Source organism: Haliotis rufescens, unplaced genomic scaffold, assembly GCF_023055435.1.
Source record: "Haliotis rufescens isolate VD_foot unplaced genomic scaffold, xgHalRufe1.0.p SCAF_12, whole genome shotgun sequence".
NCBI lineage: Eukaryota > Metazoa > Mollusca > Gastropoda > Lepetellida > Haliotidae > Haliotis > Haliotis rufescens.
Window position 1 is genome coordinate 3,226,236 of NW_025963802.1, and position 27,481 is coordinate 3,253,716.

A 27,481-nucleotide genomic window follows, 5' to 3' on the forward strand; every position below is an offset into this window, starting at 1 on the left:
GAGAGAGAGAGAGAGAGAGAGAGAGAGAGAGAGAGAGAGAGAGAGAGAGAGAGGGGACCAATATAAGGGTAACTCTTAGTAAATGGTGTTCTGATGACGACATCAAATTCACACAGTATATGGAGAAAATCACAGAAACTAGTAAAGTATTCAGTCAATGGTCTTTAAGAGTTCAAGCACAGGGATCAGATGGATCTCTTTTATGAGTTTGTTCTTCACTGTGGACCGAGAACTTGTATGCTATAAGGATATCAGATACTACTCCTAACTGAATGAGAGGCAACGCTGTGATTATACTTAGTAGATTTTCATCTCTACCCACTCCAAGACCGTGAAGATCCGGGGTAGAATAGGTCTTCAGCAACTCATGCTTGCAGTAAGAGGTGACTATGCTTGTTGTGAGAGGGGCGACTAACGGGATCGGATGGTCAGGCTTGTTGACTTGGTTGATGCATGTTATCATATCCCAATTGTGTAGATCGATGCTCATGATGTTAATCACTGGATTGTCTGGTCCAGACTCAATTATTTACAGACTGCTGTCTTATAGCTGGAATATTGCTGAGTGCAGTGTAAAACAACAAACCACCAACAACCAACCACTACCAAACACTCACCTCAAATTATTTTATTGTGCCCAAGTTAACAGACAAAAACAATTGCTACGTGTCTTCATGATTCATGCAATCACAGATACCCTGTACACAGACATCTTGAACAGTTTGTTTTTAATATAGAATAATATATAAAGAATAAAATGACTCCTGCCTTACATTTTTTAACAATTTGGATGAAAATCAAACAATTAATTTAAAATGGCCTAAAGTTGGATAAAACATTTGCAAATAGACAACAGAGTATTTCTACCCAGAATGAAAATCACCTCTGTAGAATGTTGGTAGTCATTTCATTCGACAGCACCTGTCATGTGTGATCATGGCGCGATTGAGTGCAACATACGAACCACACTCATTTCCAGGACTAGTCCTATGCTGAATCTGGGTCAGCTGTCATGTACGAGGACACATTCCCTATATACTTCACATGTCAGAATGAACGGGTCATTAATTAGAAAGTTTAGAATCGATATATTGACGAAAAAGTATCATGGTATATTGATTAATAACAAAATTACTTAATCTGCATGTGAATAATAGTTATAATTGGCATCGATGTATTAAAAAATTATGATGACATCCCAACATGTCAGCATGGACTTCCCATTTTTGTCAATTTACCAGATTATTATTTTGTAAACATTTTTTATTGGTTTTCAAGAAAGAGTACAAAGCCAGTGACCACTGTCTACTAAAAGCTTGTTATTTGTTTAATGCGGCACTGAGCAATGTTACAGCTGCATTTAATAACATTCGATCGATCGTTCGTTCGTTCATCCTCTACGTGCTGGGGTAGCCTAGTGGTTAAAGTGTTCGCTCGTCACGCTAAAGACCCAAGGTTGATTCCCCAAATGGGTACAAATGTGAGAAGCAATAGGAGGATGGTTTTCCAGACCAACAGGGTCTGAGGAACTAACAAGGTTCCATGGTATGTATGCTACATATTCAATCTTGTCACAGGTAAATAGCCTCTTTCACTTCTGTAATTAGTATATCACCGTACAAGCACCTCCAAACCAACTTCTAGTCCAATGTGTAAGTAGTCTTTGTAAGTAGCCCCCTATTAAGACCAAATTCTTACATGACAGTTTGTACGTTTTTTGTGTAAAGTACAGATTTCTAACAGAAAACAGCAGGGAAAAAGGGGCATATAATTGCCTAGTAACTCTTCTTTTCTCACTACTGCTTTGTGTTTGGTTTTAAGAAGCAGCCCCCCTTTAACAGTTTTCTAAGCACCCAGGGTGCTTATTAAGGCAAATATGGTAATTAGAATAAAACAATTCTTGTAACAGAAGGTTATAATTGATATAATGCAATGAGAATGTCCATTGAGACATATGTCACCAATTACCAGATTTCCTGGCAAGCTCTATGACACCCAAGTATTAATGACAGGCATGTACAGGTACTCTAGGAAATTGATTACTTTGTGATATATAACTTCACACAGGTGACACACCTGAGACAGGTAGGTAGACAGGGCTAATTTGTCAATATCCTTATCCTCTGTCTGACGACATCCATTCATCATGATGTGGATTATCATAATCATCATCAGTTAGACAGGCATCATCATCAATATCACCTCAAGTGACCATTGGTCACTGACTCTGTGTGTGTGTGTGTGTGTGTGTGTGTGTGTGTGTGTGTGTGTGTGTGTGTGTGTGTGTGTGTGAGTGTGTGAGTGTGTGTGTGTGTGTGTGTGTGTGTGTGTGTGTGTGTGTGTGTGAGTCTGTCTGTCTGTCTGTCTGAGTGTGATGGGGGCTTTAACCCTGCCCTCCCTATTTTGAAAGTAACATTTGACCCAAAATAACCAAAATACTTTCTTACATAATCCTCAAATACCAAAGAAATTCGCCATGGTAAGGTCGGAGCCGTAAAGCTGCTGCACACATCAAAGACTCTGCTGAGACAGTGAAGATAATCAAATAAGTTAGCCTGACCAGAATAACGACCATTGTGACTGTGGGGAGCAGTGGAGGCAGTGCTGTGGAAAGTAGCATCTGTGACTGGCTAACATCTGAAGAGATGACAATCAGCAGGGGTGGGGAAGAAGATGCAACAACCGACAGTGGATGACACCTGACATGTCTAGGGAGGTAACTGTTATTATACTGATGTCAACACCACATTATGATAAAATATCAATCTCAAGAACACTCTCCCGGGGCTCTTCATCAGCTCTGCTGGAATCACTTTTGGCATGTAGCTATGCCTGGGATGCTTCAGTGACCCAGTGTTGGAACCTGATCTGCTTGTGGTTTCAAACCTATTGCACATATCCATGTAATTCAACATCAGTGTCTGGGACAGATGACATGTAGCTATGTCTGGGATGTCTGTAGAACCAGAGTGACCAGTTATATCCCCCCCCCCGGATGTGGGATAACGTCAAAGACATTTCACTTATAGGTGTTACGCAACAGAAACACTAACATAGATTCCTACATGATGTAAACTTGGACAGGATTCCAACAGAGATAGTTTGATGGTAGTTTCACCACACTTCATCTCATTTTAATGCATGTGTTTGTGTGAATAGATATTAAATTCATATTGGGACATCCAACAACAGAAGGCAAGATGGTCAAAGATTAATGCCGACTAATCAATTTCTTCTGTTATGAGTGAGTGAGTATTGTTTTACGCCGCTTTTTGCAATATTCCAGCAATATCACGGCGGGGGACACCAGAAATGGGCTCACACATTGTACTCATGTCGGGAATCGAACCCGGGTCTTCGGCGTGACGAGCAATCGCTTTAACCACTAGGCTACCCGACCGCCCCTCTTCTGTTATGGATTTTATTGATCAATGTGTAGAAGTCAGTAGGCTAAATACAATCATGGTTTAGATGCATGTGGCCATGATCTGGCCATACATACACTGAAGATGACTGAAGCTTTATCTTTATATATACTCATCGTTTATTTCTTAAATATAAGACAGCTACATGATAAATCGCAAAGAACAATGAAGAATATAGTGTGTTCTATCATGACGTAATTTCTGGAGATATGAATACGCGGTCGCAGCTTGATATACTATATGACATCATATTTGAGAGGGAAGTGTCTACTGAGTGCATCAGCAACTATGAACATCAACCATACACACACAAAACAAAGAGGAGCTATCATCTAAATGTATGACAGTTAGTTACAGGGGTTTAAGAAGTGCTGTATAAGCATTGATAATCATACAAGGGCATTGACGCAACAGGAAGCTCGTCAAAGGTCTGCAACAGGTGGCCCGTTTGACCGGTCAGTAATTGGTTATAATACCGGCCATATAATGTCAGGCAGCCTCAGGCATATGGTGAATGTAAGTAATAGTTTACCTATGTACATCTGTAATCACCGAGGTACCTTTAGAGCAACCCTGGGGGCTCTTGTCTAACTGGAGATTGTCTTTGATGATATGCGGTACAAGTATGTGCCACAGACGGAACATTTCATGGGCATCTCAGCCTTGATTGTCCAGTGTATTAAATATCGGTATTCTACTGTGAGGAGACCCTCGAGTCACTCTCTGCCAAAGATTTACTTCGGAATTGATGTGACCATCTCAATCTATCTTATCACTATCTATAAATCTCTCTCTTGAATTGAGTGAGTGAATATGGTTTTACGCCGCTTTAGGCAATATTCCAGCAATATCATGGCGGGGGACACCAGAAATGGGCTTCACACATTGTACCCATGTCGGGAATCGAACCCGGGTCTTCGGCGTGAAGAGCGAACGCTTTAACCACGAGGCTACCCGACCGCCCCCTCTATCTCTTGAAACAAATAATACTCAGGATAAACGAGGATGCAGGAACGTGTGCTACACATGCAGTGAGTGAGTGAGTGAGTGAGTGAGTGAGTGAGTGAGTGAGTGACATCATATAATGTCCAAAACAAAAGATTTCACAATTACACAATTCTTTCTAAGAGAGGCTCAGAACTTTTATCAATCCACCCTCGTATCAATACGGATTGCTTAGTTAATAAAATGCTACCATATTGTAAATTTCAGTGCATAGTGGCTGTTGGTCATCACTTTTGTTGATTTTTCACTAAAAAAGCCTGATGTAGCCAAATATATTTTTGTTTGTAATAAACTTCATATTTCATCCTCTTACAGTATTCGGACATGTATTGTCACCTCAAAGTTTAATACTGTAATTGAACTGTGTTGATATGTATGATATCAAAAGACACTTGGGAGTGATTCTCTACCTATGCACCAGTGAGTGGGGTGGTGGAGGATGGGTGTGGTGTGTGGTGTGTGTGTGTGTGTGTGTGTGTGTGTGTGTGTGTGTGTGTGTGTGTGTTTGGGGGGGGGGGGCACTGAGCCGATTGATGACTTAGATGGTCAAGTTGCACATTAGTGCTTCAGTCATTAACATATGACTGAGCCGATTGATGACTTAGATGGTCAAGTTGCACATTAGTGCTTCAGTCATTAACATATGACTGAGGGATGACCCTCAGAGACATGGAAGACAATCAGGACAACAATCGCCTTGGTATCACCCAACAATAGCACCAATCTGGCAATTATGTTTAATGCGTGTCTAATCCCTGTATTTGTCATGAGGCTGTTGTCAGAATGTGTGAAGTGGCCCTGATGACGCTGGGCTGGACTGATTCTTTGTTAAATATTCCTTAAAAATATTGGGTTTCAATATTAATAATAAACGATCAATATTAATGTTATGATTAACAATTCATTTACATTGCATAATTATTAACCTTAAGCAGTTGCAATATTAGTAGTTGTTGTAGAAGTAGTAGCCATTATCAACATCATAAATACCCCTCCCTTGAAAGTACTTGTCTGAACTATATAGTTGTGAGTTCAGCGTAGAATTATGAAAACTAAACATGAAAAATATGTGCCAAACCATTATTACACTAACTATTGGTTGTATTGATAACTAAAAATCACTTCACATAACTGTCACGAAGACCATGAACTTGAATTAAAAGAGTGAAAACAAAACATTTAAGTGATAGTAGTAGTCCTCAGTACTTTTCAAATGATGAAAACATGTTGTTTCAAGAAACAAAATATATATGATATAATCTAACACACTAAAACTGAACAACACATTTGACCTTGTACATGTCACGCTTCATCAACGAAAGCTGTTTTCCTCAGAACTATTCCCAGGAAAACATCATCCAGCTTCACATGCCTCCATCAATGTTATATATTGTCTAGATTACCTGACAAATAGCACACTCTGCCCAAGTGTAACGTATGGACTAAGTGTTACCTACCTGCCAAGTCATAGCATCTCTTTAGAACGGCAAAATTGATTTGACAGGAAACTAACACAAATTTATTCACAATCCAGTTGGGATGCCACAGAGAAATGTACTTTCACACTAGATAATTAATTACTTAAATGGAACTTCGTTAGTGCTAATTACCCACTTAAACCTGAGTCGTCAATGTATGTACGATGACGGTCACAGGTGAGTGAACATCGTCGCCTCAGCCCAATGTGTTTACATCACAATCAATACTCTCCCGAAGTACATGTATTTTCGTATATAAACAAACCTAATTAACTATTGAATTGCCATGCTTCCAATCATAAATAATTAACACATCACTAATGTGTATGATTGTTTTTGTGAGGAGATGCTGGTGGTAGTAGTAGTAGTAGTAGTAGTAGACATGGCTCAGGAACAATATTATTGAATATTTGATACATCTATTTCAAATAAGTTCTGAGTACTGTACTTGTTAAAAGTTCTTGAATCTTTATTTTAACTTTGTAAAATGATTTTTTTTTTATCTTGCCTCCTACTGACAGAAGCTGTTTAACAAGAGAGTCAGCTGGTCTTGACTTAGCCTCAATATAAATTGATTGTTCAGTGAATATATTGAAAAAACAAATTAACAAGTCTTCTGTGTGCAGCACTGAAACACTTGAACAATTTTTCCCCACAATAGGATGGGACAATTAAATTGAGCAAATTACAGCCACATCTTGGATATCACCCAAATCCTTTGACTAAACATGAAACACAATTGTCAATTTAGACACATCAAACAAATATTGTTATTGGCAGTGCAACAGAGAAAAGAAATCTGTTCTTAATGGCTAAAGGGGAAAAGGTAATTACTCAACTAAAATTCTCAGACTTTGCCAACTGAATGAAACTATTGAAAACTGTTATGGTGGTGCTGCCCATCCTTGGTTATCCAGGGTATAATATCTCCAATCCATTATAACTACCCTGGGCCTTCACCAGCACAGCTTGATTATGAGTCCACTTCAAATGCTGCCACACAAAAAGTGGTCATCTGACCAAATTACGTTGTGCTTTCATGATTGGAACAAGTGGCAAATTCACAAATACTTGACTGGAAATGATTTCTAGCATAAGGACGTCCCTCACTCTGTCTTGACACTTATGGAAACATCTTCCCTGCTAAAAGTTCCTTAACAACAGTTTTCTGTTTTGATTGAATCTGTCGAGGGTTTTCTTGTATGACTCCACATGTGTGAGTGTAAATCTGTCCCCAACTCTTGTTCAGGAGAGTCATTTTGACAAATTAAGCAAAGGTAGCGAAAGTGTATTGAGTATTGACAGAATATTGTGAGTGAGTGAGTGAGTGAGTGAGTGAGTGAGTGAGTGAGTGAGTGAGTGAGTGAGTGAGTGAGTGAGTGAGTGAGTGAGTGAGTGAGTGAGTGAGTGAGTGAGTGAGTGAGTGAGTGAGTGAGTGAGTGAGTTTTATTGATCTTACTAGACCAAACAGATGTAGGTCCAAAATGTATTCAAGGTAAAACGTCATTTCTTAAAAGTGTTTGATTTAAAAAAATATTTTCAGGGGCTCCGTTTCACAAAGCTATCTCAACACAACGATTATCGTTACTCCTACACTTAAACATAGATTTACGACATACGTAGCGCTACAGTCGCTCCTTGAAGGGGGACCAAGGCGATGGGGAAACAAGAAGTATGTGGATCAAGCTTAATGACTTTATGTGGAATCCGCAAGTGGAAGACTCTCTGCTAGGGCTGGCTATCAATATAGATCATAGAGATTGATAATTGTTAACAAAATATTGATCAATTATCAATAAATATTGGAGAAGTAATTTTGAGCAAACATCCAAAACATCCGAAAAGAAAGTCCGAAAGAAATCAACATATTTCACATCAATGGTGAGTGGGGACACATTTATGCATGGATTACTTTGTGGACATTTGACATATATAACAGTTGCTTCCATTGTCAGCAATTGACATGTTGTTGACAATAACAAGTGTTTTTCAGTAAATTTAAACTTTATTTCTTCCCAATAATTTGTGAAAGATATTATCGATAACAAAATTTTCATATTGATAATAGTTAATATTTCTTCCCATCGACGATAATTCAGATTATCAATCTTTTTAGCCAGCCCTACTCTCGACTATCCTGGGATCTGTTAATAGTTGTGAAACACCACAGACTAGTGAGTGTATAGGTCATCACGATTACACAGTGACACAATTACACAACCTTTCTACATGTAATATAGATATTAAACTCTTGACTCCACCAATCATCAGAATGATCTAGCTGATGGCAGCCTAACCTTACATCACTGTCTCGCCTACCTTCACTGCATCCCAGCTACATCCCACAGGTAGATGTGTTTATTAACATTCCACTAAATACAGCAATCACAATTCTCAGGGTTTATCTTGCAGTGTTCCCACTCAAGCAGGTCAGAGGTCAGTCAGGTGTATCTCTCTGACTGTGAGGGCGTGCTCGTATACATCAGGGATCACTATTATTCTGCTCTATGTATTGTACCATGACTAAAATGATTTCACTCAACATGGTTATTTTTGTTTGTCACAGCCTTGTATATTAGGCCAGCTTAAAATACTCATTTGATTGTCATCTGAAAAGGCTGGAGATGTCTTATTTTAAACCTTATAAGATACCTCCTTCCTCTTTTTCTAGGTTTGCCGTGCTCGTGGGTTTCACCAAAGTGGTAAACGTCTCAGACCTGCATCACTTTGGGCTTTCCTCCCACATTAAGCTAACATGCCGTGATAGAACTGGAATACTGTTAAAAGTGCTGTTAAACCCATCTCACTCACTCACTCACTCACAGGAAGAACAAGATGCGAATTGTCTATTTGGAACAGATTTCATCCAGGCAGTCAGAACAAGCAATTATCTAATAACATGAGCAGAAGATTTAGAGGGAGATAGACTGACATGCAGTCCCAGGAATAAAGTCATCTTATCTTAAAATATGTATCTACAAAATAAAAAATGGAGCCCAGGACAACGCTTAGTAGAGCTGAGGCAGTCTAGATTTGTCAAATCATTCCAGACTTGAGTTGGATTCATTTTTTAATTCATTCTCTAGGGTCTGTGAGACAGACTAGGGAGAGGGTGAATAATTTATGAACTGAGCTCACGTCATGAGGATAATCTGAGCAGAATATTATCAAAGTTGAAAAAACCCTCATAAAACATTTTATCAATGAGTCAATTGTCAGGGATAACATTATTATGTGTTAACATGATATTTTTTCTCAATGTTATTAAATATGATTAGAAGTGCTTTAGTTAAAACAATTCGTTGAATAGAAAATGTTCAACTTGAAACGTGTTTCATAAGGCAACAGTCAAGGTATTTTCTTTGTTTGAAGTTGATGCCCTGTAATTAGCTGACCTCGTTTTGAACCCCTTTACAACTATACGTAACATAATCTTCGACTTCTGCATGGCGTTTGTGTAATACACAGAGCTGATAATCTCCTGATAATCATGGATTAATGTTTCAGCAACGTTTCAGCGATGCAAAGTGTCAATGGGAACATTAGCTACTCTGATCCCACCAATCAAGACCATCACCCATGCATGGATGGGCATACTCCCCAAGTAATAACAATAATCTATCACGTTTTGGCCAAACAATCGCGGTAAATAATAGCTAGTATGCATATTTTACATGCTTTAGAATAGCTGACTGAAAAGATAGATAATTTGAAGGTCTATTGTAAGCCTATGTTAAAGTATGGGAGTTAGATCATCTCAGCGCTAAGATCGCTTTGTGCAAGTAGGTCCTGGCATGTGGTGGTGTGTTGGTATGTTAATGTGTGTTGCAATACACGAATATAGTACACAGACACAAACATGACAGAATTAAATCAGGTTAATTACATAGTCAAGTTTCATGGAGAACGAACTGCTCTCTCTGTGAAAGATCCAAGTCGAGGTCCTGCATGTTGTTCAAACCGATTGATCGTTACTAATATTGTGTGCATGTTTCAGAAAAGTGCAAATAATAATTTTATTTTGATTAAAAATATATTACCCTTATGAAAAAACAAACTTTTTTGATGTACAATGTTCAGCATTTATGTCTAAAGCCCCCGTTAAACTATCAAAAACTTTGATCAAAAACTTGGTCAAAGAAAACTTGGACCAAGATTTCTTGGTCCAAGTTGGGCTGTTTACACTTATCAAAGTTTTTGAAAATTGTTAAGAGGCTGCATTTTGGCAGGAACTTCAAAATTTCAGACTCAGTTTCCTGGTATATTCAGATTTGGGCAGATAATCCGGTCTGTGACATATTTCTGTTTATTATTGATCTTACAATGACATGTCCATGAACGCATTGAGGCAGGAATGATGTCATACATCTGTGATGTCACCTTCAGCATTCTAGACATTCTACTAGAAAAGAACAGAACCATCAGAGATTCTAAAATAAATCTCTCACTTACGCAGAGACTAGTGAATTGTTAGCTTTGTCGGACATAGTTGTGCTTTGGATTGGGGTCTTTCCTCCCACATTAAGCTGACACGCCGTGATATAACTGGAATACTGTTAAAAGCAGCGTTAAACCCAACTCAATCACTCACTCTTCATCAACTTCTCACTGCACAGTTGATTGCTATTACACGGTTCTATATCGTGATTAAGATAAATAAAAAATGAAAGAAACTCACCAATTCCAAGGTCCAGAAAACAAACGCTCCCAGTCTGATCGAAGGCGACAGTTTCGGGGGTGATGCACAGCCCCTGGTATAGATCAGGCTCACTCTGCATGTACTCCAATGTGAGTGCACACTCTCTGCACAATGCCCATACCTCCAGCTCCGTGATACATGAATTCCGACTAGACAACACCTCCAACAGGGACAACGCTTCCTCCACCCCTTCGCTCATTGCTTGTAGGTGATCCATGCTTGATATACTGATATCACACTGAGTATTTCACTGAATTATTTTTCTATTTGGAAAAGTGCATATTTCCATCATACACTTGGAAATGTCCTGCCCAGTTGACTTCTGGAATCTAAAGTCAGATGAACCTTCACCGACACATCCAATTTCCATGGGGAAGATCCATCCTGGAGGAGAAGAGTGTTATGTATCAGGGATTATAACACTCTATATCTAGACATTATAACATATCAAGGGTTATAACACTCCATATCTAGACATTATAACATACCAAGCATTATAAGATACTAATATCCAGACATTATAACATATCAAGGGTTATAACACTCCATATCTAGACATTATAACATACCAAGGATTATAACATACTAATATCCAGACATTATAACATATCAAGGGTTATAACACTCTATATCTAGACATTATAACATATCAAGGGTTATAACACTCCATATCTAGACATTATAACATACCAAGCATTATAACATACTATATCCAGACATTATAACATATCAAGGGTTATAACACTCCATATCTAGACATTATAACATACCAAGCATTATAACATACTATATCCAGACATTATAACATATCAAGGGTTATAACACTCCATATCCAGACATTATAACACACCAAGGGTTATAACACTCCATATCCAGACATTATAACATATCAAGGGTTATAACACTCCATATCAAGACGTTATAACACATCAAGGGTTATAACACTCCATATCTAGACATTATAACATACCAAGCATTATAACATACTATATCCAGACATTATAACATATCAAGGGTTATAACACTCCATATCCAGACATTATAACACACCAAGGGTTATAACACTCCATATCCAGACATTATAACACATCAAGGGTTATAACACTCCATATCCAGACATTATAACACATCAAGGGTTATAACACTCCATATCTAGACATTATAACACATCAAGGGTTATAACACTCCATATCAAGACGTTATAACACACCAAGGGTTATAACACTCCATATCCAGACATTATAACACATCAAGGGTTATAACACTCCATATCAAGACGTTATAACACATCAAGGGTTATAACACTCCATATCTAGACATTATAACATACCAAGGATTATAACATACTAATATCCAGACATTATAACATATCAAGGGTTATAACACTCTATATCTAGACATTATAACATATCAAGGGTTATAACACTCCATATCCAGACATTATAACATACCAAGCATTATAACATACTATATCCAGACATTATAACATATCAAGGGTTATAACACTCCATATCCAGACATTATAACACACCAAGGGTTATAACACTCCATATCCAGACATTATAACATATCAAGGGTTATAACACTCCATATCCAGACATTATAACACACCAAGGGTTATAACACTCCATATCCAGACATTATAACACATCAAGGGTTATAACACTCCATATCAAGACGTTATAACACATCAAGGGTTATAACACTCCATATCTAGACATTATAACATACCAAGCATTATAACATACTATATCCAGACATTATAACATATCAAGGGTTATAACACTCCATATCTAGACATTATAACAAACCAAGCATTATAACATACTATATCCAGACATTATAACATATCAAGGGTTATAACACTCCATATCCAGACATTATAACACACCAAGGGTTATAACACTCCATATCAAGACGTTATAACACATCAAGGGTTATGACACTCCATATCCAGACATTATAACACACCAAGGGTTATAACACTCCATATCCAGACATTATAACACATCAAGGGTTATAACACTCCATATCAAGACGTTATAACACATCAAGGGTTATAACACTCCATATCCAGACATTATAACACATCAAGGGTTATAACACTCCATATCCAGACATTATAACACATCAAGGGTTATAACACTCCATATCAAGACGTTATAACACATCAAGGGTTATAACACGCCATATCTAGCATTACATACCCAGCATTATAACATACTAATATCCAGACATTATTACATCCTAGACATTATCATATACTAACCATTATAAAATACCAGACATCATGTGGGTTACAATACATTAGTCATGAAACAATATGTATAAGATAAACACAAACATCAAGTTATCGTTTCTTCTCTTTCTCTCTGAGACTGGTGACTAACATATGACTACAAGTAGAATAAATAATTCAACCTTACGACAGAAACCAACATGTTTATCTTAATTTTTTAGACAGCCTCTGTGGTCTAGTGGTGGAGCATCTGCATGGAGAACGAAGGTCGGGGATTCGATCCCCGACCACGTCATACAAAAGGATGTTAAAAGATGGGACTTGTTGTTACCCTGCCTGGTGCTTGGCATTAAGGGGCTAAAACAAGGACTGGTCAGCACAGAGTCAGTATTCTGTGTCTGATTGGCATATTCATGTTAAACTGCATGATATCTCAGTGGACTAGCACTATAATATCAGCATTAGCCCAGACTAGTACAAGCAGACACACACACATGTGCTTGCATGTCGCATATAATCTTAAATGTGACGTTAAACCCCATTTCACCTCACCTTAATTTTTGAATATATCCAAATAGGATTTTTTGGGTGAAATGTCGGGCTTGCAAACATATCTAATATTCCCATTTCACTTTTTCATAGAAAATCATGTTTGTATTACTGTAAAACAAGCATGATGAAATCAACTTCCTCATATCCTGATTATGAGACAGTATAAAAAATATTACACCAACAACAAGATCCACATATAACAGGTCTTCATCAACTATCTAACGTAAACTTCCCAACCCTCCAGTCTGAGTAGGCCCTTGTAACTATGTTATAGTAAGTCTCACCTCAGTCGTGTGACTACAGCACAGGACCAACTAAATAATAAGATGAATCTTTTACATACCGGGTATACATTGGGTAACATGTCTTTTTGTTTGAAATGAAGGAGCAGTATTGTTTACCACTTATTCAAACGTGTACCAGTTCCCTGATAATACAAGTACACCTTCTGCCCTTGTGTGAAACAGGTAGAGAGGTATCCGTCTTTATGACAGGTTTGTCAACACAACACATAACTAGTCACCACATGGGAAATATCAATTGTTAATTCATTTCCAAATGAGATATTTTAAATTATTGATATCCTCCCAAAAAGGAACTAACAACACAGTTTACATACTGATAATATACCTGCACTTAAAGCAGTGCCAATAACCTCACTGTACACAAACACTGTACACAAACACTGTACACTAACAGACTACCTAAGAGAACAAACAAGAGACTGAACAAACATGACAGACATTATGTCAAATACCAGTCCCAAATCTTACAAGAAACACATTGTATACTGTATATCAACATAATAAAAAAAATTAAACATAACTTCAGACAATAAATACAAACACAGATAAACAAAAAATACAGAAAATCTCACCTGTGAGTTCTGTTCAAGGAGACCTAAGAAGATAAGCTATGTTTTGTCTTCGATCGTCTCTCCTTACAGTATAACAAGCACACTTGAATTCCTTCAAGTCCAGCCCCTCACTCCTCCCTGCTTGACATGAGGCCAGTCAGTGGTCATATTGTTCTACTGTCCACTTGGCACAGGTCTGGGCCATCCCAAATACTGACTCCTACCGACACGCAAATCAAACGAGACAGATCAGCGTGGACTCCCCCCAGTCTTTCATGTTTGACAACATGACCCTCCTCACTAATTAGGAACCGTTATCCGTCTCAAAGCCATGCCTCATTAAACAACAGTCTGCAATCAAAGAACAAATATCGTCCCAAGGAAGCAAATATGGAGACTGTCACCTTATAATGAAATCCTGAGTACACCTGTAGGAGTGACACCTGGACTGGGAATAAGGTCCGAGAGTCGATCACTTGGATCAATCGTGGTTCAATACTCCTCCACTGAGGCCCCGAGGTAGAGGATTGAATTATCAACAAGAGGACAGGTTCGTGCCTGTATAATCTCCCTGAAAGAGAACCAGACCCAGTCTAGCCTCGTTATAAATAGCACAGATTAAGAAGAGATTACACATATAGCATTAGGACAAATTAATTAGATGTTAAGACAATGGGTGATTAAGAAGGGGAGCAGGTCAAAGCTCATGTCATTGCTTAGTTACATGTCTTTGTTGATCCACTGCTGATAACGCAGGAGAAACAATCCATACAGTGTAGGCTGTTTTTAAGAAGGGAGGGTTATCTAGTTCGGAGGGGTGAATATTTGAAACTTGACTTTGTGCAGTAGAAGTGACATGCACTTTTATACTAGCTACTTGGAGATAATCCTGACATTGAACACACAACACTTGTCTTGGGTTATCAATACCTTTGCATGCAAGTGATATAAACATGCTAAAATATTGAGAAGAAATATTCAGGTGTGGTTGATACATGTTATTTGATCACTGAGACAAATACCCTCCTAAATTACACAACACACATTTGAGGAAATCTGACAGTTTTCCTGTTTTCAAAATAATTCGGGATAATCACACCAAAGAATGTTCATGATAAATAATTACTATTTTAAAGAAAGTTTACGAAATCTTGCTATTATTTCTATATGGAATTATATTAAACTATTTTCAGTTGAAATTTTAATATACAGACTAATTTGGTATCAAAAAATCTTCAAAACAATAACAGAATGAGATAATCCAATGAAATATTTGAAATCTGGCAAAAATGCTCCACTTAAATAGATGAAATAATTGATACATTAAGATTTCTCAATAAATTGGTGTATGGTATATTTAAATAAAATTACATTCAATGTAGAGGTAGGTGAGGAACTACATGAATATACTTCCTGTTATATATAATACACTTTTGTTAAACTTTATTAGAGAACTGAAAAATGTAAACGAGTTTTTTTATATAGGGCAATGAGAAAACCGACACCTTTCCCTTTACAAATTGATTGATGAAACCAACATGAATTCGATGAATGAATAATACTTTTCAGTATTTACATGAAAAAATATTTACTCGATTTTCATCAATAGTTTTTCTTTTTGTTTGCAACAATATAAACAGTAGCAACACGAGACAATATTTGCTGGATATTTGGAGAGCTTAATGTCGGGACTAGTACACTGATACTACACTTGAATCAACACCAATATTTGCAGTGGTGGGGGACATAATGATGTCAGTTCATCTGATTCAAGGGCGGTGGGGTAGCCTAGTGGTTAAAGTGTCCGCTCCTCATGCTAAAGGCCCCAGTTCGATTTCCCAGATGGGTATATTGTGTGAAGCCCATTTCTGGTGTTCCCTGTCGTGATATTGCTGGAATATTGCTAAAAGCAGCTTAAATTCCAACTCTCTCATTCATCTGATTCAGAAGCAATTTCTGAATGCCCTGTAAACGCAGAGAAATCTACATGTATTATTTTGACATCAGTTACATTTTTTCTAAAATTTTGTTATTTTCAATCCTCACTTTTAAAATAAGTCATCTACATTAATAATTACTGTGTCAAAACACAGGAATACGTTGCTGAACATAATTTTTTTCCACATTTTGAACATTTTAATTCTTAATGTCAGCTACTTATTCCTGTGGTCAAATTAAGAAGGCATAATTATGATATTGGAAATAGATATATCTAATAGCTCTGGTAATAATCACTACGAACTAATACTATTAGTTTCTCTGTTTCAAACTAAATACTGTCTCAAAACTGCATCATGTCAAAACATTGACATTAGCTGTGACAGAGGTCCCGGTACGTATTCCACTGGCACCCTCAATGTATTTTTACTGCATCGTTTACATTAGCAACAGGCACGCACATGTCAAAGTTACGTCCTTGACCGCGATGGTGACCTTCACCTTTAGTCATTGCGGGAATTTCAAGATGGCTGCCGATGTTAGGGAAGCCAACTGTGTTGTCACAGGGGAAACCACCCGAGGGAGTGATCCGTACCCGTCGTCTCTGCCGTCACACATCATTGTCCAGAATCAGCTGAGAGATATCATACTTGCACAGAACGAAGTTGTTACTCGACTGGGTCAGAATGTACGTTGTATCTAACATGAAATGACAAAATTACAAATGAATCTTACTGTTGAATTTGAAATGCAATCCAAGTTGCAAATCGTCTCAGTCACAGCAGAGACCATATACATGTATGGTATTTGTCTCTTGTCACAATGATTTCGTTCTTGCAAATTCTGTACTAGTTCAAATAATGATGCAGTTGTTGAATGAATATTGCCTTCATTTAGGCCTATTCAAAGCGCTAGATGTTACCCGATTATGTAACCAGCTGGTACACTTATCTAAATATAATTTTTTAATTTGAAGTTTACACGATGTTTGGCTTTTCCATTGGACGAGAGGTCAGTCACATGACCGCGAAATTGACATTCATAAGTGTATGAACGACACAATTTGACGTTTATACGTTTTTCACGAGACTGTGTTCTTGAAATGACATAAACACTGACGGACTACTTCCACATTCCTGGGGAAACCCCTGGGAATTCCCTAACATACATAAGCGTTCTTTCTGATCATTTAGAACCTTTATTCTTGGTCTCAGCGTTTCAGTATACATTGATAAATGTCAGAGAACGTGACTGCATGATTGTTCACAAATATCCTTGCTGCGGCCTATCCAACAATGTCCTAATGAACAAACGATGAAATGCACATCTAAACTATCGTAGTGTCGATTCGATCCGTGCCTAGGCTGATATTGACTGTCTCCAGCAATCTATGAATTAACCTTAGTGTATGTTTGACGCATCTTTATTCACCTTTCAATGATCGGCCAGTTGATCAATGTTGACTAACACATGTAACCGCCACAGGTTCATTAACAACTTCGGAAATCTCTCCCGTCACGTTTATCGTGTCGGCCATTTTGACGTCTTGTACTTGATGTAAATGTATTATGACGCGCTGTCATTGTGACTGACTTACTGAGGTAGTTCTTTACAGACCTTTCTCATCTAATGAGGATGTGATTAGAACACATGTGCTGCGTAAGATGTTTCTGAAGAGCAAGTTGTGCATCCATACGCCCATGTCACCTCTCTTTTTGAGGAACTATTTTACTCTGCGATATAGTTGGTTGTTGCATGGCTGTCAGTGTAAACATGAAGTCACACGTACTAAATAAAATTGTGTTAGGATCATGGCCTACATCCTTTGAGGTAAGAAATTGTGATAAAAAAATGATAAGAATTGACTTTCACTTTGTGTGAGTTCATTGGAGTATGAACCTTCATAGAGTGAGCGAAAAACATTGTATGAAAGCTCCGACGTTCATACAGTTTGGCCCTCATTCTATGAAGGTTCATACTCCAATGAACTCACACAAAGTGAAGGTCAATTCTTAAGTGACTTCAAAATATAATATAAGGTGATAAAACGTGAAAGATTCATACCACGTTTTGGTAAACATGCACAGTAGTCTGGGACCAGGGCCCTATTCTATAAGATGAGGTGACATTGGATTTAACAGAGCGTTCAATATGATTTCACTCTTATTGTGATATGCATGTATAAATGTATATGTCCCCAAGTCATTATGGGTTTTCGGACACATAAGAAACATTCATATTTTCTCTCTAGTCACATGAACAACTGTAAACATCTCATTCACTTATAACATTGTATAAAAGACAACTTTCTCCAAAGAATTAGCCATCATCTAAGTATTTACAATGTCTGTGTGATGCTACATCCCCTGTTATAGCGAGAGTAAACGCCATCAATGTGGTCGTCCGAAAACCTATGACCCGACAATATGTTCTCCCTTAACATTTGTTCTGGTGGATTGAATATACCAGGAGTTTTGTTCCTGTGGAACAAAATGATGAGAAAAAAAATCCACAGGAACATAACTCCTGGTCTAGGGAATCCATCAGAACAAATGTTAAGGGGTAACATATTGTTAGTGCATGCACATCACTTCATAAGTGCAGTAATCTTGGGCGCGATGTTAACACCATTTCATAAGTTGATTTGGTTAGTGTGCACTAGGGGTGTCACGATAAATCAAAATATCGATATATTGCTATTGGTAAGCACTTAAAGTCAATAAATCGATTGTTAAATCAGTTTCCGATCAATAGTATCGATTTCAGTTAGGAATACCGATAGTTTCGATTGTATTTACCATATCAATAAAATACATGCAATGTTGTTTAAATTTGTTTTTCTTTTGATCATGAGGGGTAGTAATTTACACATGGTAATGTGGAAGTTTCTTTTTCTTGAATTATTAGATTATTAGGGTAAAGAAAAAACAAATCAGTCATATCTCAAACTTTAATTTTTATTTGTTTTTAAGGTTATCACACTCAAAGGAACTTCAGTTCCAAGGTTTAGTTCAACTCTAAAATCCATCTATAATGATACACTGAAAACTATCGATATTTATCGCAATAGTTGCTTGCAATATCAATAGTTATCGCAATAGTTTCTTTCAATATCAACATTTATCACAATAGTGATTTCCAGACCAATAGTCACCCCTAGTGTGCACCCTAGCCATGCCTGTGGGTTTCACCAAAGTGGTAACAATATGACTTTCTGCTGTCTTCCCACATTGACTATGATGACATAATTGAGTTAACATGCCGTGAAGATAACTGATATATCGTTCAAAGGGGCTAAACCCATCCCTCTATCTGTGATATCATTGCCAGGTCAGCCAGCAGGAGTCCTTCATCAGGGAGAATCTCATGTCCAGAGAAGATCATCAGTCAAAGATGCAAGAACTGCAGGTTCTGATATGGATAATACCTTCTCTCATGTGATCTTGCAAGTGTCATGTACTAGTCAAAAAAACTTATTTCCTGAGTAAAATAGCAGCTTGAAGATGCTTTATTTATTAAGAAAGGAACCGAATAAGGAAAAATGTGGAACACACCTTTGTTTTTGCTTGTACACTTCATGTACATGTCACCGTGACAACCTTTAAATATTTTTTAGAAACATTAATCATGATGAAGAAGTTATCTCCTATGAACAGGGCTGGCTATCGATATAGAGATCAATAATCGTTTACTAAATACTGATCAATTATCGATAAATATAAGAGATGCAACTTTCAGCTAATATACAAGAAGCTCAGAGGCAGAACATCCTATTTCACATCACTGGGGAGTGGTGACACATTTGTGCATGGATTACTTTGTTGACATTTAAGATATAATCAGTTGCTTTCCGTCTTTAGCAATGGACAAAAACAAGTCTGCTTCGGTAACTTAAGACTTTATTTCATCACAATAGTTAACATGGTTAATGTAAGATATTATCGAGGACACTATTTTCACATCGATTATCATTAATACATCTTCCCATCCACAATAATTCCGATTATCGATCTCTTCAGCCAGCCCTACCTTTGAAGTTTCAAGTCTTCCAAACATGACAAGTACACACATCATCATTAGGATGTGGTATCTTGAAGTTATCTATGAAAATGCTACATGAATGTACATATTTGTCCATGCTTAGGAAGAAAGGGCCTAGTTGTTAATTGTCTGCTTATAGCCTATGTTATTAGTTGCTTTGTGTTTGTGAGAGTAACCATGGTTTATCAAGTGACATTTAATGTGTTTAAGGGTTGACATTATACCTTGTTGTATGGACAGGCAGAGTTATGTTTGTACAGTGAGTGTTTTTTTTGTTCCAAAATTTGAACCCAAATGCTGATTTATGTAAATATGTTTTACAGGTGTCCATGTTGGAAGATTATGTACCACGTGATGATTATGAAAAGGTTTTGAATGATTATGAGGTAAGTTTCAAACTCCAGAATGTTTGTCTGCGGGTTTGAACTTGTTTATCTCCTGCTGTCATGACTATCATGTATTACATCAACTCTGACATGATGTTTTTGACACATGTATAACACATAGGATGTACAGTGTCATATGGCATATATGTTATGAATGTGTTTTGTGTAGGTAGATATGTCACTAATATGTCAGATCAGTGGAGTCATATGACATGTATGTCATGAATGTGTAGGGAGATATGTCACTAATATGTCAGATATGTGGGGTCATATGACATATATGTCATGAATGTGTAGGGAGATATGTCACTTATATGTCAGATATGTAGGGTTATATGACATATATGTCATGAATGTGTAGGGAGATATGTCACTTATATGTCAGATATGTGGGGTCATATGACATATATGTCATGAATGTGTAGGGAGATATGTCACTTATATGTCAGATATGTGGGGTCATATGACATATATGTCATGAATGTGTTGGGAGATATGTCACTAATATGTCATATGTGGAGTCATATGACATACATGTCATGAATGTGTAGGGAGATATGTCACTAATATGTCAGATATGTGTAGGTCCTATGTGTAGGTTGGTGTATAATGCTGACAGATGTGTAGGGGATATAGATCATTTGACACATGTTGGGGGAGGTATATGACTTCTATAACAGATGGGAGTCGGGAGGTATGTAACAGATGGGAGTCGGGAGGTGTAACAGATGTGTTGGGACCTAATGAAACATATGTGACAGATGTGTGGATCAGTATGTAGCATATATCAAAGCCTCACGCTGTTCTTCAGACAGAGAAGCTGGAGCATGCCCAGACCAAGGGGAAGCTGATGGAGGTGACAGATAAGCTGGAGTTCGCCCTTGGTCAGATAGAAGTCCTCACCAAGCAGCTTGAGAGGGAGAAAACTGCTTTTGAAAATGCGTAGGTGAAATTTGGCACAGATCATGTTGAAATGTCACGAAGGAGGAAGCTGGACTACCACCTGCCTTTCACTTATTGGGGTGGTGGGGTAGGCCAGTGGTTAATGTGTTGGTTCATCAAGGGTCAAGCTGAGGACCCATGTTTTACTCCCCAAGTCGGTACACTGTGTGGAGCATCATTTCTGTGCCTCTACTGTAATATTGGTGCAAAATTGTTAATAATCTAACCAATTGAGTACAGGTGGCCCAGTTATGGTTATTTAAGGTCCAACAATTTGCCATGCAGAGTTGCATCCCTTAGGTGTACCATGATCCTATGACCGTGGTGTCGAATCCCAGATTTTGCCCTGATTGTGATCCTTGATTTGTCATTACCATGATTACCATAGCCATTTTAATAAGTTTCACAGAAGTGGCAAAGCGTAAAATCTGCATCACTTTGGCCTTCCTCCCACATGAAGATGACAAGTCGTGAAGTACTGTTCAAATCAGCCTTAAACCAAACTCATTCTCTCACTAACTGGCTTCCTCATCATGGTTAGAAATATCACTGGAATGTTGCTAAAAGCAGCATAAAACCTTACCAAGGCGATTGTCTCCAATGTCTCTGAGGGTCATCCCTCAGTCATATGTTAATGACTGAAGCACTAATGTGCAACTTGACCATTATAGTCATCAATCGGCTTAGTGCCTGACACACACACAAACCCCTCCTCTACACCCCACCACCCCCACCCCCACCCCCACCCCTCTTCCACCCACCCCACCCACTGGTGCATAGGTAGAGAATCACTCCCATGTGTCTTTTGATATCATACATATCAACACAGGTCAATAAAAGTATTAAACTTGGAGGTGACGATACATGTCCCAATACTGTAAGAATTACACAAGTTGAGGATGAAATGTGAAGTTTATTACAAACAAAAATATATTTGGCCACATCAGCCTTCTTTAGTGAAAAATCAACAAAAGTGATGAACAGCCACTATGCACTGAAATTTACAATATGGTAGCATTCTTATAACTTATAGCAATCCATATTGATACGAGGGTGGATTGATAAAAGTTCTGAGCCTCACATAGAAAGAATTGTGTAATTGTGAAATTTTTTGTTGTGGACATGACATGATGTTATGGAAGTATATCACTCACTCACTCACTCACTCACTCACTCACTCACTCACTCACTCACTCACTCGATCACTCACTCACTCACTCACTCACTCACTCACTCACTCACTCACTCACTCACTCAAGTATTTATATGTTGGTAGCAACAACAATGAATCATCTGTACTGTAAACAGCCACTGTGTGACATTGTAATTTTATTTTCAACTGCTGTTTTATTTTTAAGATTTGGAAGTCTGAAAACAAAGGCAATAAAAGAAACATCGAAAAATCAGCAGCTGGAAAACAGATGTCAAGGTGCGTTGTGAATTGTGTCAGTCAGCAGCTGTTCATGGAGATATGAGATTAAAGAAAGTTATTTCATTGTTTGATATGCAGATGACTGAAGGGTGTACATATTATCTGTCCCAATATTACAATTTCAAATCAATTAATTCAGAAACAGTGGTAAGTCCAGTGGATAAAATGTTTTCTTGCATGCAGAAGACCATGGCTCTGTTTCCAACATGGTTGCGTGAACCCTAGACGTGGTGATGTAGTGGTGTGTATTGTCCGATATTGCCCTGCAGTGCAGTGAGAAGGAGGTGGTGATGTAGTGGTGTGTATTGTCAGATATCACCCGGCAGTGCAGTGAGAAGTACGTGGTGATGTAGTGGTGTGTATTGTCAGATATCGCCTGGCAGTGCAGTGAGAAGGGGGTGGTGATGTAGTGGTGTGTATTGTCAGATATCACCCGGCAGTGCAGTGAGAAGGAGGTGGTGATGTAGTGGTGTGTATTGTCAGATATCGCCCGGCAGTGCAGTGAGAAGGAGGTGGTGATGTAGTGGTGTGTATTGTCCGATATTGCCCGACAGTGCAGTGAGAAGGAGGTGGTGATGTAGTGGTGTGTATTGTCAGATATCGCCCGGCAGTGCAGTGAGAAGGAGGTGGTGATGTAGTGGTGTGTATTGTCCGATATTGCCCGACAGTGCAGTGAGAAGGAGGTGGTGATGTAGTGGTGTGTATTGTCAGATATCGCCCGGCAGTGCAGTGAGAAGGAGGTGGTGATGTAGTGGTGTGTATTGTCCGATATTGCCCGACAGTGCAGTGAGAAGGAGGTGGTGATGTAGTGGTGTGTATTGTCCGATATTGCCCGACAGTGCAGTGAGAAGGAGGTGGTGATGTAGTGGTGTGTATTGTCAGATATCGCCCGGCAGTGCAGCGAGAAGGAGGTGGTGATGTAGTGGTGTGTATTGTCCGATATTGCCCTGCAGTGCAGTGAGAAGGAGGTGGTGATGTAGTGGTGTGTATTGTCAGATATCACCCGGCAGTGCAGTGAGAAGGGGGTGGTGATGTAGTGGTGTGTATTGTCAGATATCACCCGGCAGTGCAGTGAGAAGGAGGTGGTGATGTAGTGGTGTGTATTGTCAGATAACACCCGGCAGTGCAGTGAGAAGTACGTGGTGATGTAGTGGTGTGTATTGTCAGATATCGCCTGGCAGTGCAGTGAGAAGGGGGTGGTGATGTAGTGGTGTGTATTGTCAGATATCACCCGGCAGTGTAGTGAGAAGGAGGTGGTGATGTAGTGGTGTGTATTGTCAGATATCGCCCGGCAGTGCAGTGAGAAGGAGGTGGTGATGTAGTGGTGTGTATTGTCCAATATTGCCCGACAGTGCAGTGAGAAGGAGGTGGTGATGTATTGGTGTGTATTGTCATATATCGCCCGGCAGGGGAGCGAGAAGGAAGTGGTGATGTAGTGGTGTGTATTGTCAGATATCGCCTGGCAGTGTAGTGAGAAGGAGGTGGTGATGTAGTGGTGTGTATTGTCAGATATCGCCCGGCAGTGCAGCGAGAAGGAGGTGGTGATGTAGTGGTGTGTATTGTCCAATATTTTGCCGGCAGTGTAGTGAGAAGTACGTGGTGATGTAGTGGTGTGTATTGTCAGATATCGCCCGGCAGTGCAGTGAGAAGGAGGGTGTGCTACATCAGAGGCAGGAGGAGATCCGGGTCCTGGAGCGCAAGTTACGGGAACAGGCCCGGGTCAGCAAGTACAGGGTCAGCGAGTTGGAGGTGCAGAGACAGCAGGACCGTTACATCGCATCAATCATGTGCGGAGACAACAAGAAGACCAAGATCGGGACATCCAAACACAAGTGCTGAATTCAAAGCTTGTCTGCAAGGACACTTGCAAAAGGACTAATACCATGATGTTATTCACCAAAACTGTGAGCTACATGCAGGGCGTACGGAATGTCATTACCAGGGCATACAGAATGTCATTAGCAGGGCATACAGAATGTCATTAGCAGGGCATACAGAATGTCATTAACAGGGTGTACAGAATGTTATTAGCAGGGCATACAGAATGTCATTAGCAGGGCGTACAGAATGTCATTAGCAGGGCGTACAGATGGGGTGTACAAAATAAGCCTGTACACCCAGAAAGAATAGATTTCTTTTCTTTGGAATATATATGTAGGGAAGCAAGATCTATTTTATTGCCCTTGTGGACTTGGATAGGTTTTTCACTGATGCAGTCTAACAGTACACTGTGGTGTTGTAAGCTGACACAGCTATATCTTATAACCAGTTAGATAGTGTGTCTGCAAGTGGCTGTCAGTCTGCTGCCATAGGAGCCTTCCTGACAGTAATTAGTACAGCAAAAGCAAAGATGATGGCATTTGAATCAGAAACTTGGTCAGGTGTTAACTTTTGGATCCAAGAGATCGTGTCAAACTGGACAAAGGGAAGTAACTCTTATTTGCCAGTGTAGCAGGACACATGCACTAGAATGATTTCTGTTTTGGGCGCTATGCTTGAATTTGCTATATTCCAATACAAACCTTCATTCTCACATGTTTTATGAAATACTAGCAATCCATCCTTTTTCAAAATGGCCACCACAAAATGGCAGCAGATCACAATATGCCTGGTGTTCTCTCAATTCTAAGGGGGCACGGGCTCCCCAGTTGTCTAAGGGGCCGTGATTCGCTGTGCAGAGTTGCGTTCCTTGGACTGTGGTTTCCTATGATTGTGGGTTCAAATACCTGTTCCCCCGGATTATGTTTCTAGGTTTTTCAGCACCATATTCATGCTCGTGGGTTTCACCGAAATGATAAACGTCTGAGACCTGCATCACCTCTGGCTTTCCTCCCAGATTAAGCTGACACGCTGAGATATAACTGGAATACTGTTAAAAGCGGCGTTAAACCCAACTTACTCACTCAATCAATTCTAAGTAGTTTGTTTGATTCAAAGCTGAGAGTTGATAATGAAGTGTATCCATGCTGGTGAGTTTCACGTGAGTGGTAAATATCTCTCTGCTTCATGTTCGCTTGTTCTGGCATGTAACCACATACCCGGACATGCCATCAATATAATTGAAATGCTGCTGAACAATGTGTTTAAAAACAGCTTAATCACACCCTCAAAGAATATCTACCCTATTCTATTCAAATGTTGGACTGGAACCATTCCACTGATTGCTTGCCATGGCCAGTGTCTACTTTTGGACACTGGGCCACCTTAAAATAAATGATTGGTCAGCTTTAGATGATGTTTTGGTTCACTTTTTAATGACTGATAGGTCCACCTTTAAGTTATTGATTGGACCACCTCAGATGATTGATTGGTGCATCTTTAAATTATTGATTGGACCACCTTTAAATGATCTGTTGGACCACCTTTAAATGATCTATTGGTCCGCCTTTAGATGATTGTTTGGACGGCTTTTTCATGATCTACTGGACTGTCTTTAAATGATTGATTGGTCCATCTTTAGATTATTTATTGGTCCATGTTTAATTGACTGATTGGTCCACATCGAGATTATTTATTGGTCCATGTATAATTGACTGATTGGTCCACATCAAGATTATTTATTGGTCCATGTTTAAATGATCTATTGACACTCCTTTAAATTACAGATTGGTCCACATATGGGTTTTATTTATCGGTCCATGTTTAATTGACTGATTGGTCCACATCAAGATTATTTATTGGTCCATGTTTAAAGGATCTATTGACACTCCTTTAAATTCCTGATTGGTCCACATCAGGATTATTTATTGGTCCATGTTTAATTGACTGATTGGTCCACATCGGGATTATTTATTGGTCCATGTTTAACACGACAAACGCATGGAATATTATGTTTCACGAGAAAGGGGTTGTAGTGTACATGATAGTCATTTCTAAACTTCCTAAATTATTGATCAGTATTACAAGTTGTGATCATTGTCCATTATTTATGTGATGAGGGATGGGAGAGGTCTCTGTCAGGACAGGGAAAACTGAAATGCTGAATCGTCATTGCAGGGATTGATGCAACTGGAGCCTTCAGCGTCTTTCCAAGTTAGATGCCAAATGGATCCGTTATTTTGAAACTGAATAGGATGGGATATGAAGGGGGAAGCTTTAATTGTGACAGCTCTCTCAACTTCTAAAAGATTTGGTGTTAGTGTCTTCATCCTCTCTAGGAGTCAACTAATCTGTTAAGACAAAGATTTGTTTGTTTGTTTTTAAATGCCGCACTCAGCAATATTCTAGCTACATGACGGCGGTCTGTAAATAATCGAGCAGACAATCCAGTGATTGATATCATGAGCATCGATCTATGCAATTGATGGCATGCATTAACCAAGTCAGCATGCCTGACCCCCCGATTCCGTTAGTCGCCCCTTACGACAAGCATACCGTTAGTTGCCTTTTACGACAAGCATGGGTTCCTGAAGACCCTGATCTTCACGGGTTGTTCAGACAATGAAAACCTCTTGCCATTATTCTGACCCTTTCACTAGATGTTACAAG

The 27,481-nt window shown here is 38.8% G+C and overlaps 2 protein-coding genes across 7 annotated transcripts in view; one reads left to right on the forward strand and one right to left on the reverse strand.

Moving 5' to 3' along the window:
- Positions 1-14,757, reverse strand: part of LOC124138125 (kinase non-catalytic C-lobe domain-containing protein 1-like) — an 81,028-nt gene extending 66,271 nt beyond the window's left edge. Inside the window, exons 1-2 of one of the 3 annotated variants that reach the window (XM_048393267.1) lie at positions 14,276-14,757; positions 10,587-10,991 (exon numbers count right to left, since the gene is read on the reverse strand). In XM_048393267.1, coding sequence (XP_048249224.1) covers positions 10,587-10,824 — 238 coding nt within the window. In that variant the 5' untranslated portion in view covers positions 10,825-10,991; positions 14,276-14,757. Of the gene's footprint in view, positions 1-8,227; positions 8,334-10,586; positions 10,992-14,275 lie in introns of those variants that run through there. The other 2 variants (XM_046504661.2, XM_048393268.1) reach the window with 2 other exon arrangements.
- Positions 2,638-25,777, forward strand: LOC124128543 (spermatogenesis-associated protein 24-like). Of its 4 annotated transcripts, none has more exons than XM_048393269.1 (6): positions 2,638-2,716; positions 19,523-19,600; positions 20,557-20,619; positions 21,431-21,561; positions 22,920-22,990; positions 24,618-25,777. In XM_048393269.1, exons 1-6 carry the CDS (start codon positions 2,693-2,695, stop codon positions 24,830-24,832), a joined length of 582 nt encoding a protein of 193 aa, XP_048249226.1. In that variant the 5' UTR covers positions 2,638-2,692; the 3' UTR covers positions 24,833-25,777. The 4 variants fall into 4 exon arrangements, with proteins under 4 accessions (XP_048249226.1, XP_046347935.1, XP_048249228.1 ...); XM_046491979.2 differs by lacking the exon at positions 2,638-2,716 and adding an exon at positions 16,711-16,880; XM_048393271.1 differs by lacking the exons at positions 2,638-2,716; positions 24,618-25,777 and adding exons at positions 16,711-16,880; positions 23,363-24,131.
- Positions 25,778-27,481: the final 1,704 nt, after the last annotated feature.

Coding starts and splice junctions, on each gene's coding strand:
- LOC124128543 (XM_046491979.2), top strand. CDS start 16,719: ATGGCTGCCGATGTTAGGGAAGCCAACTGTGTTGTCACAGGGGAAACC. Junction 19,601..20,556: donor CAAAGATGCAAGAACTGCAG/GTTCTGATATGG, acceptor TATGTTTTACAG/GTGTCCATGTTGGAAGATTA. Junction 22,991..24,617: donor GCTGGAAAACAGATGTCAAG/GTGCGTTGTGAA, acceptor GTGTATTGTCAG/ATATCGCCCGGCAGTGCAGT.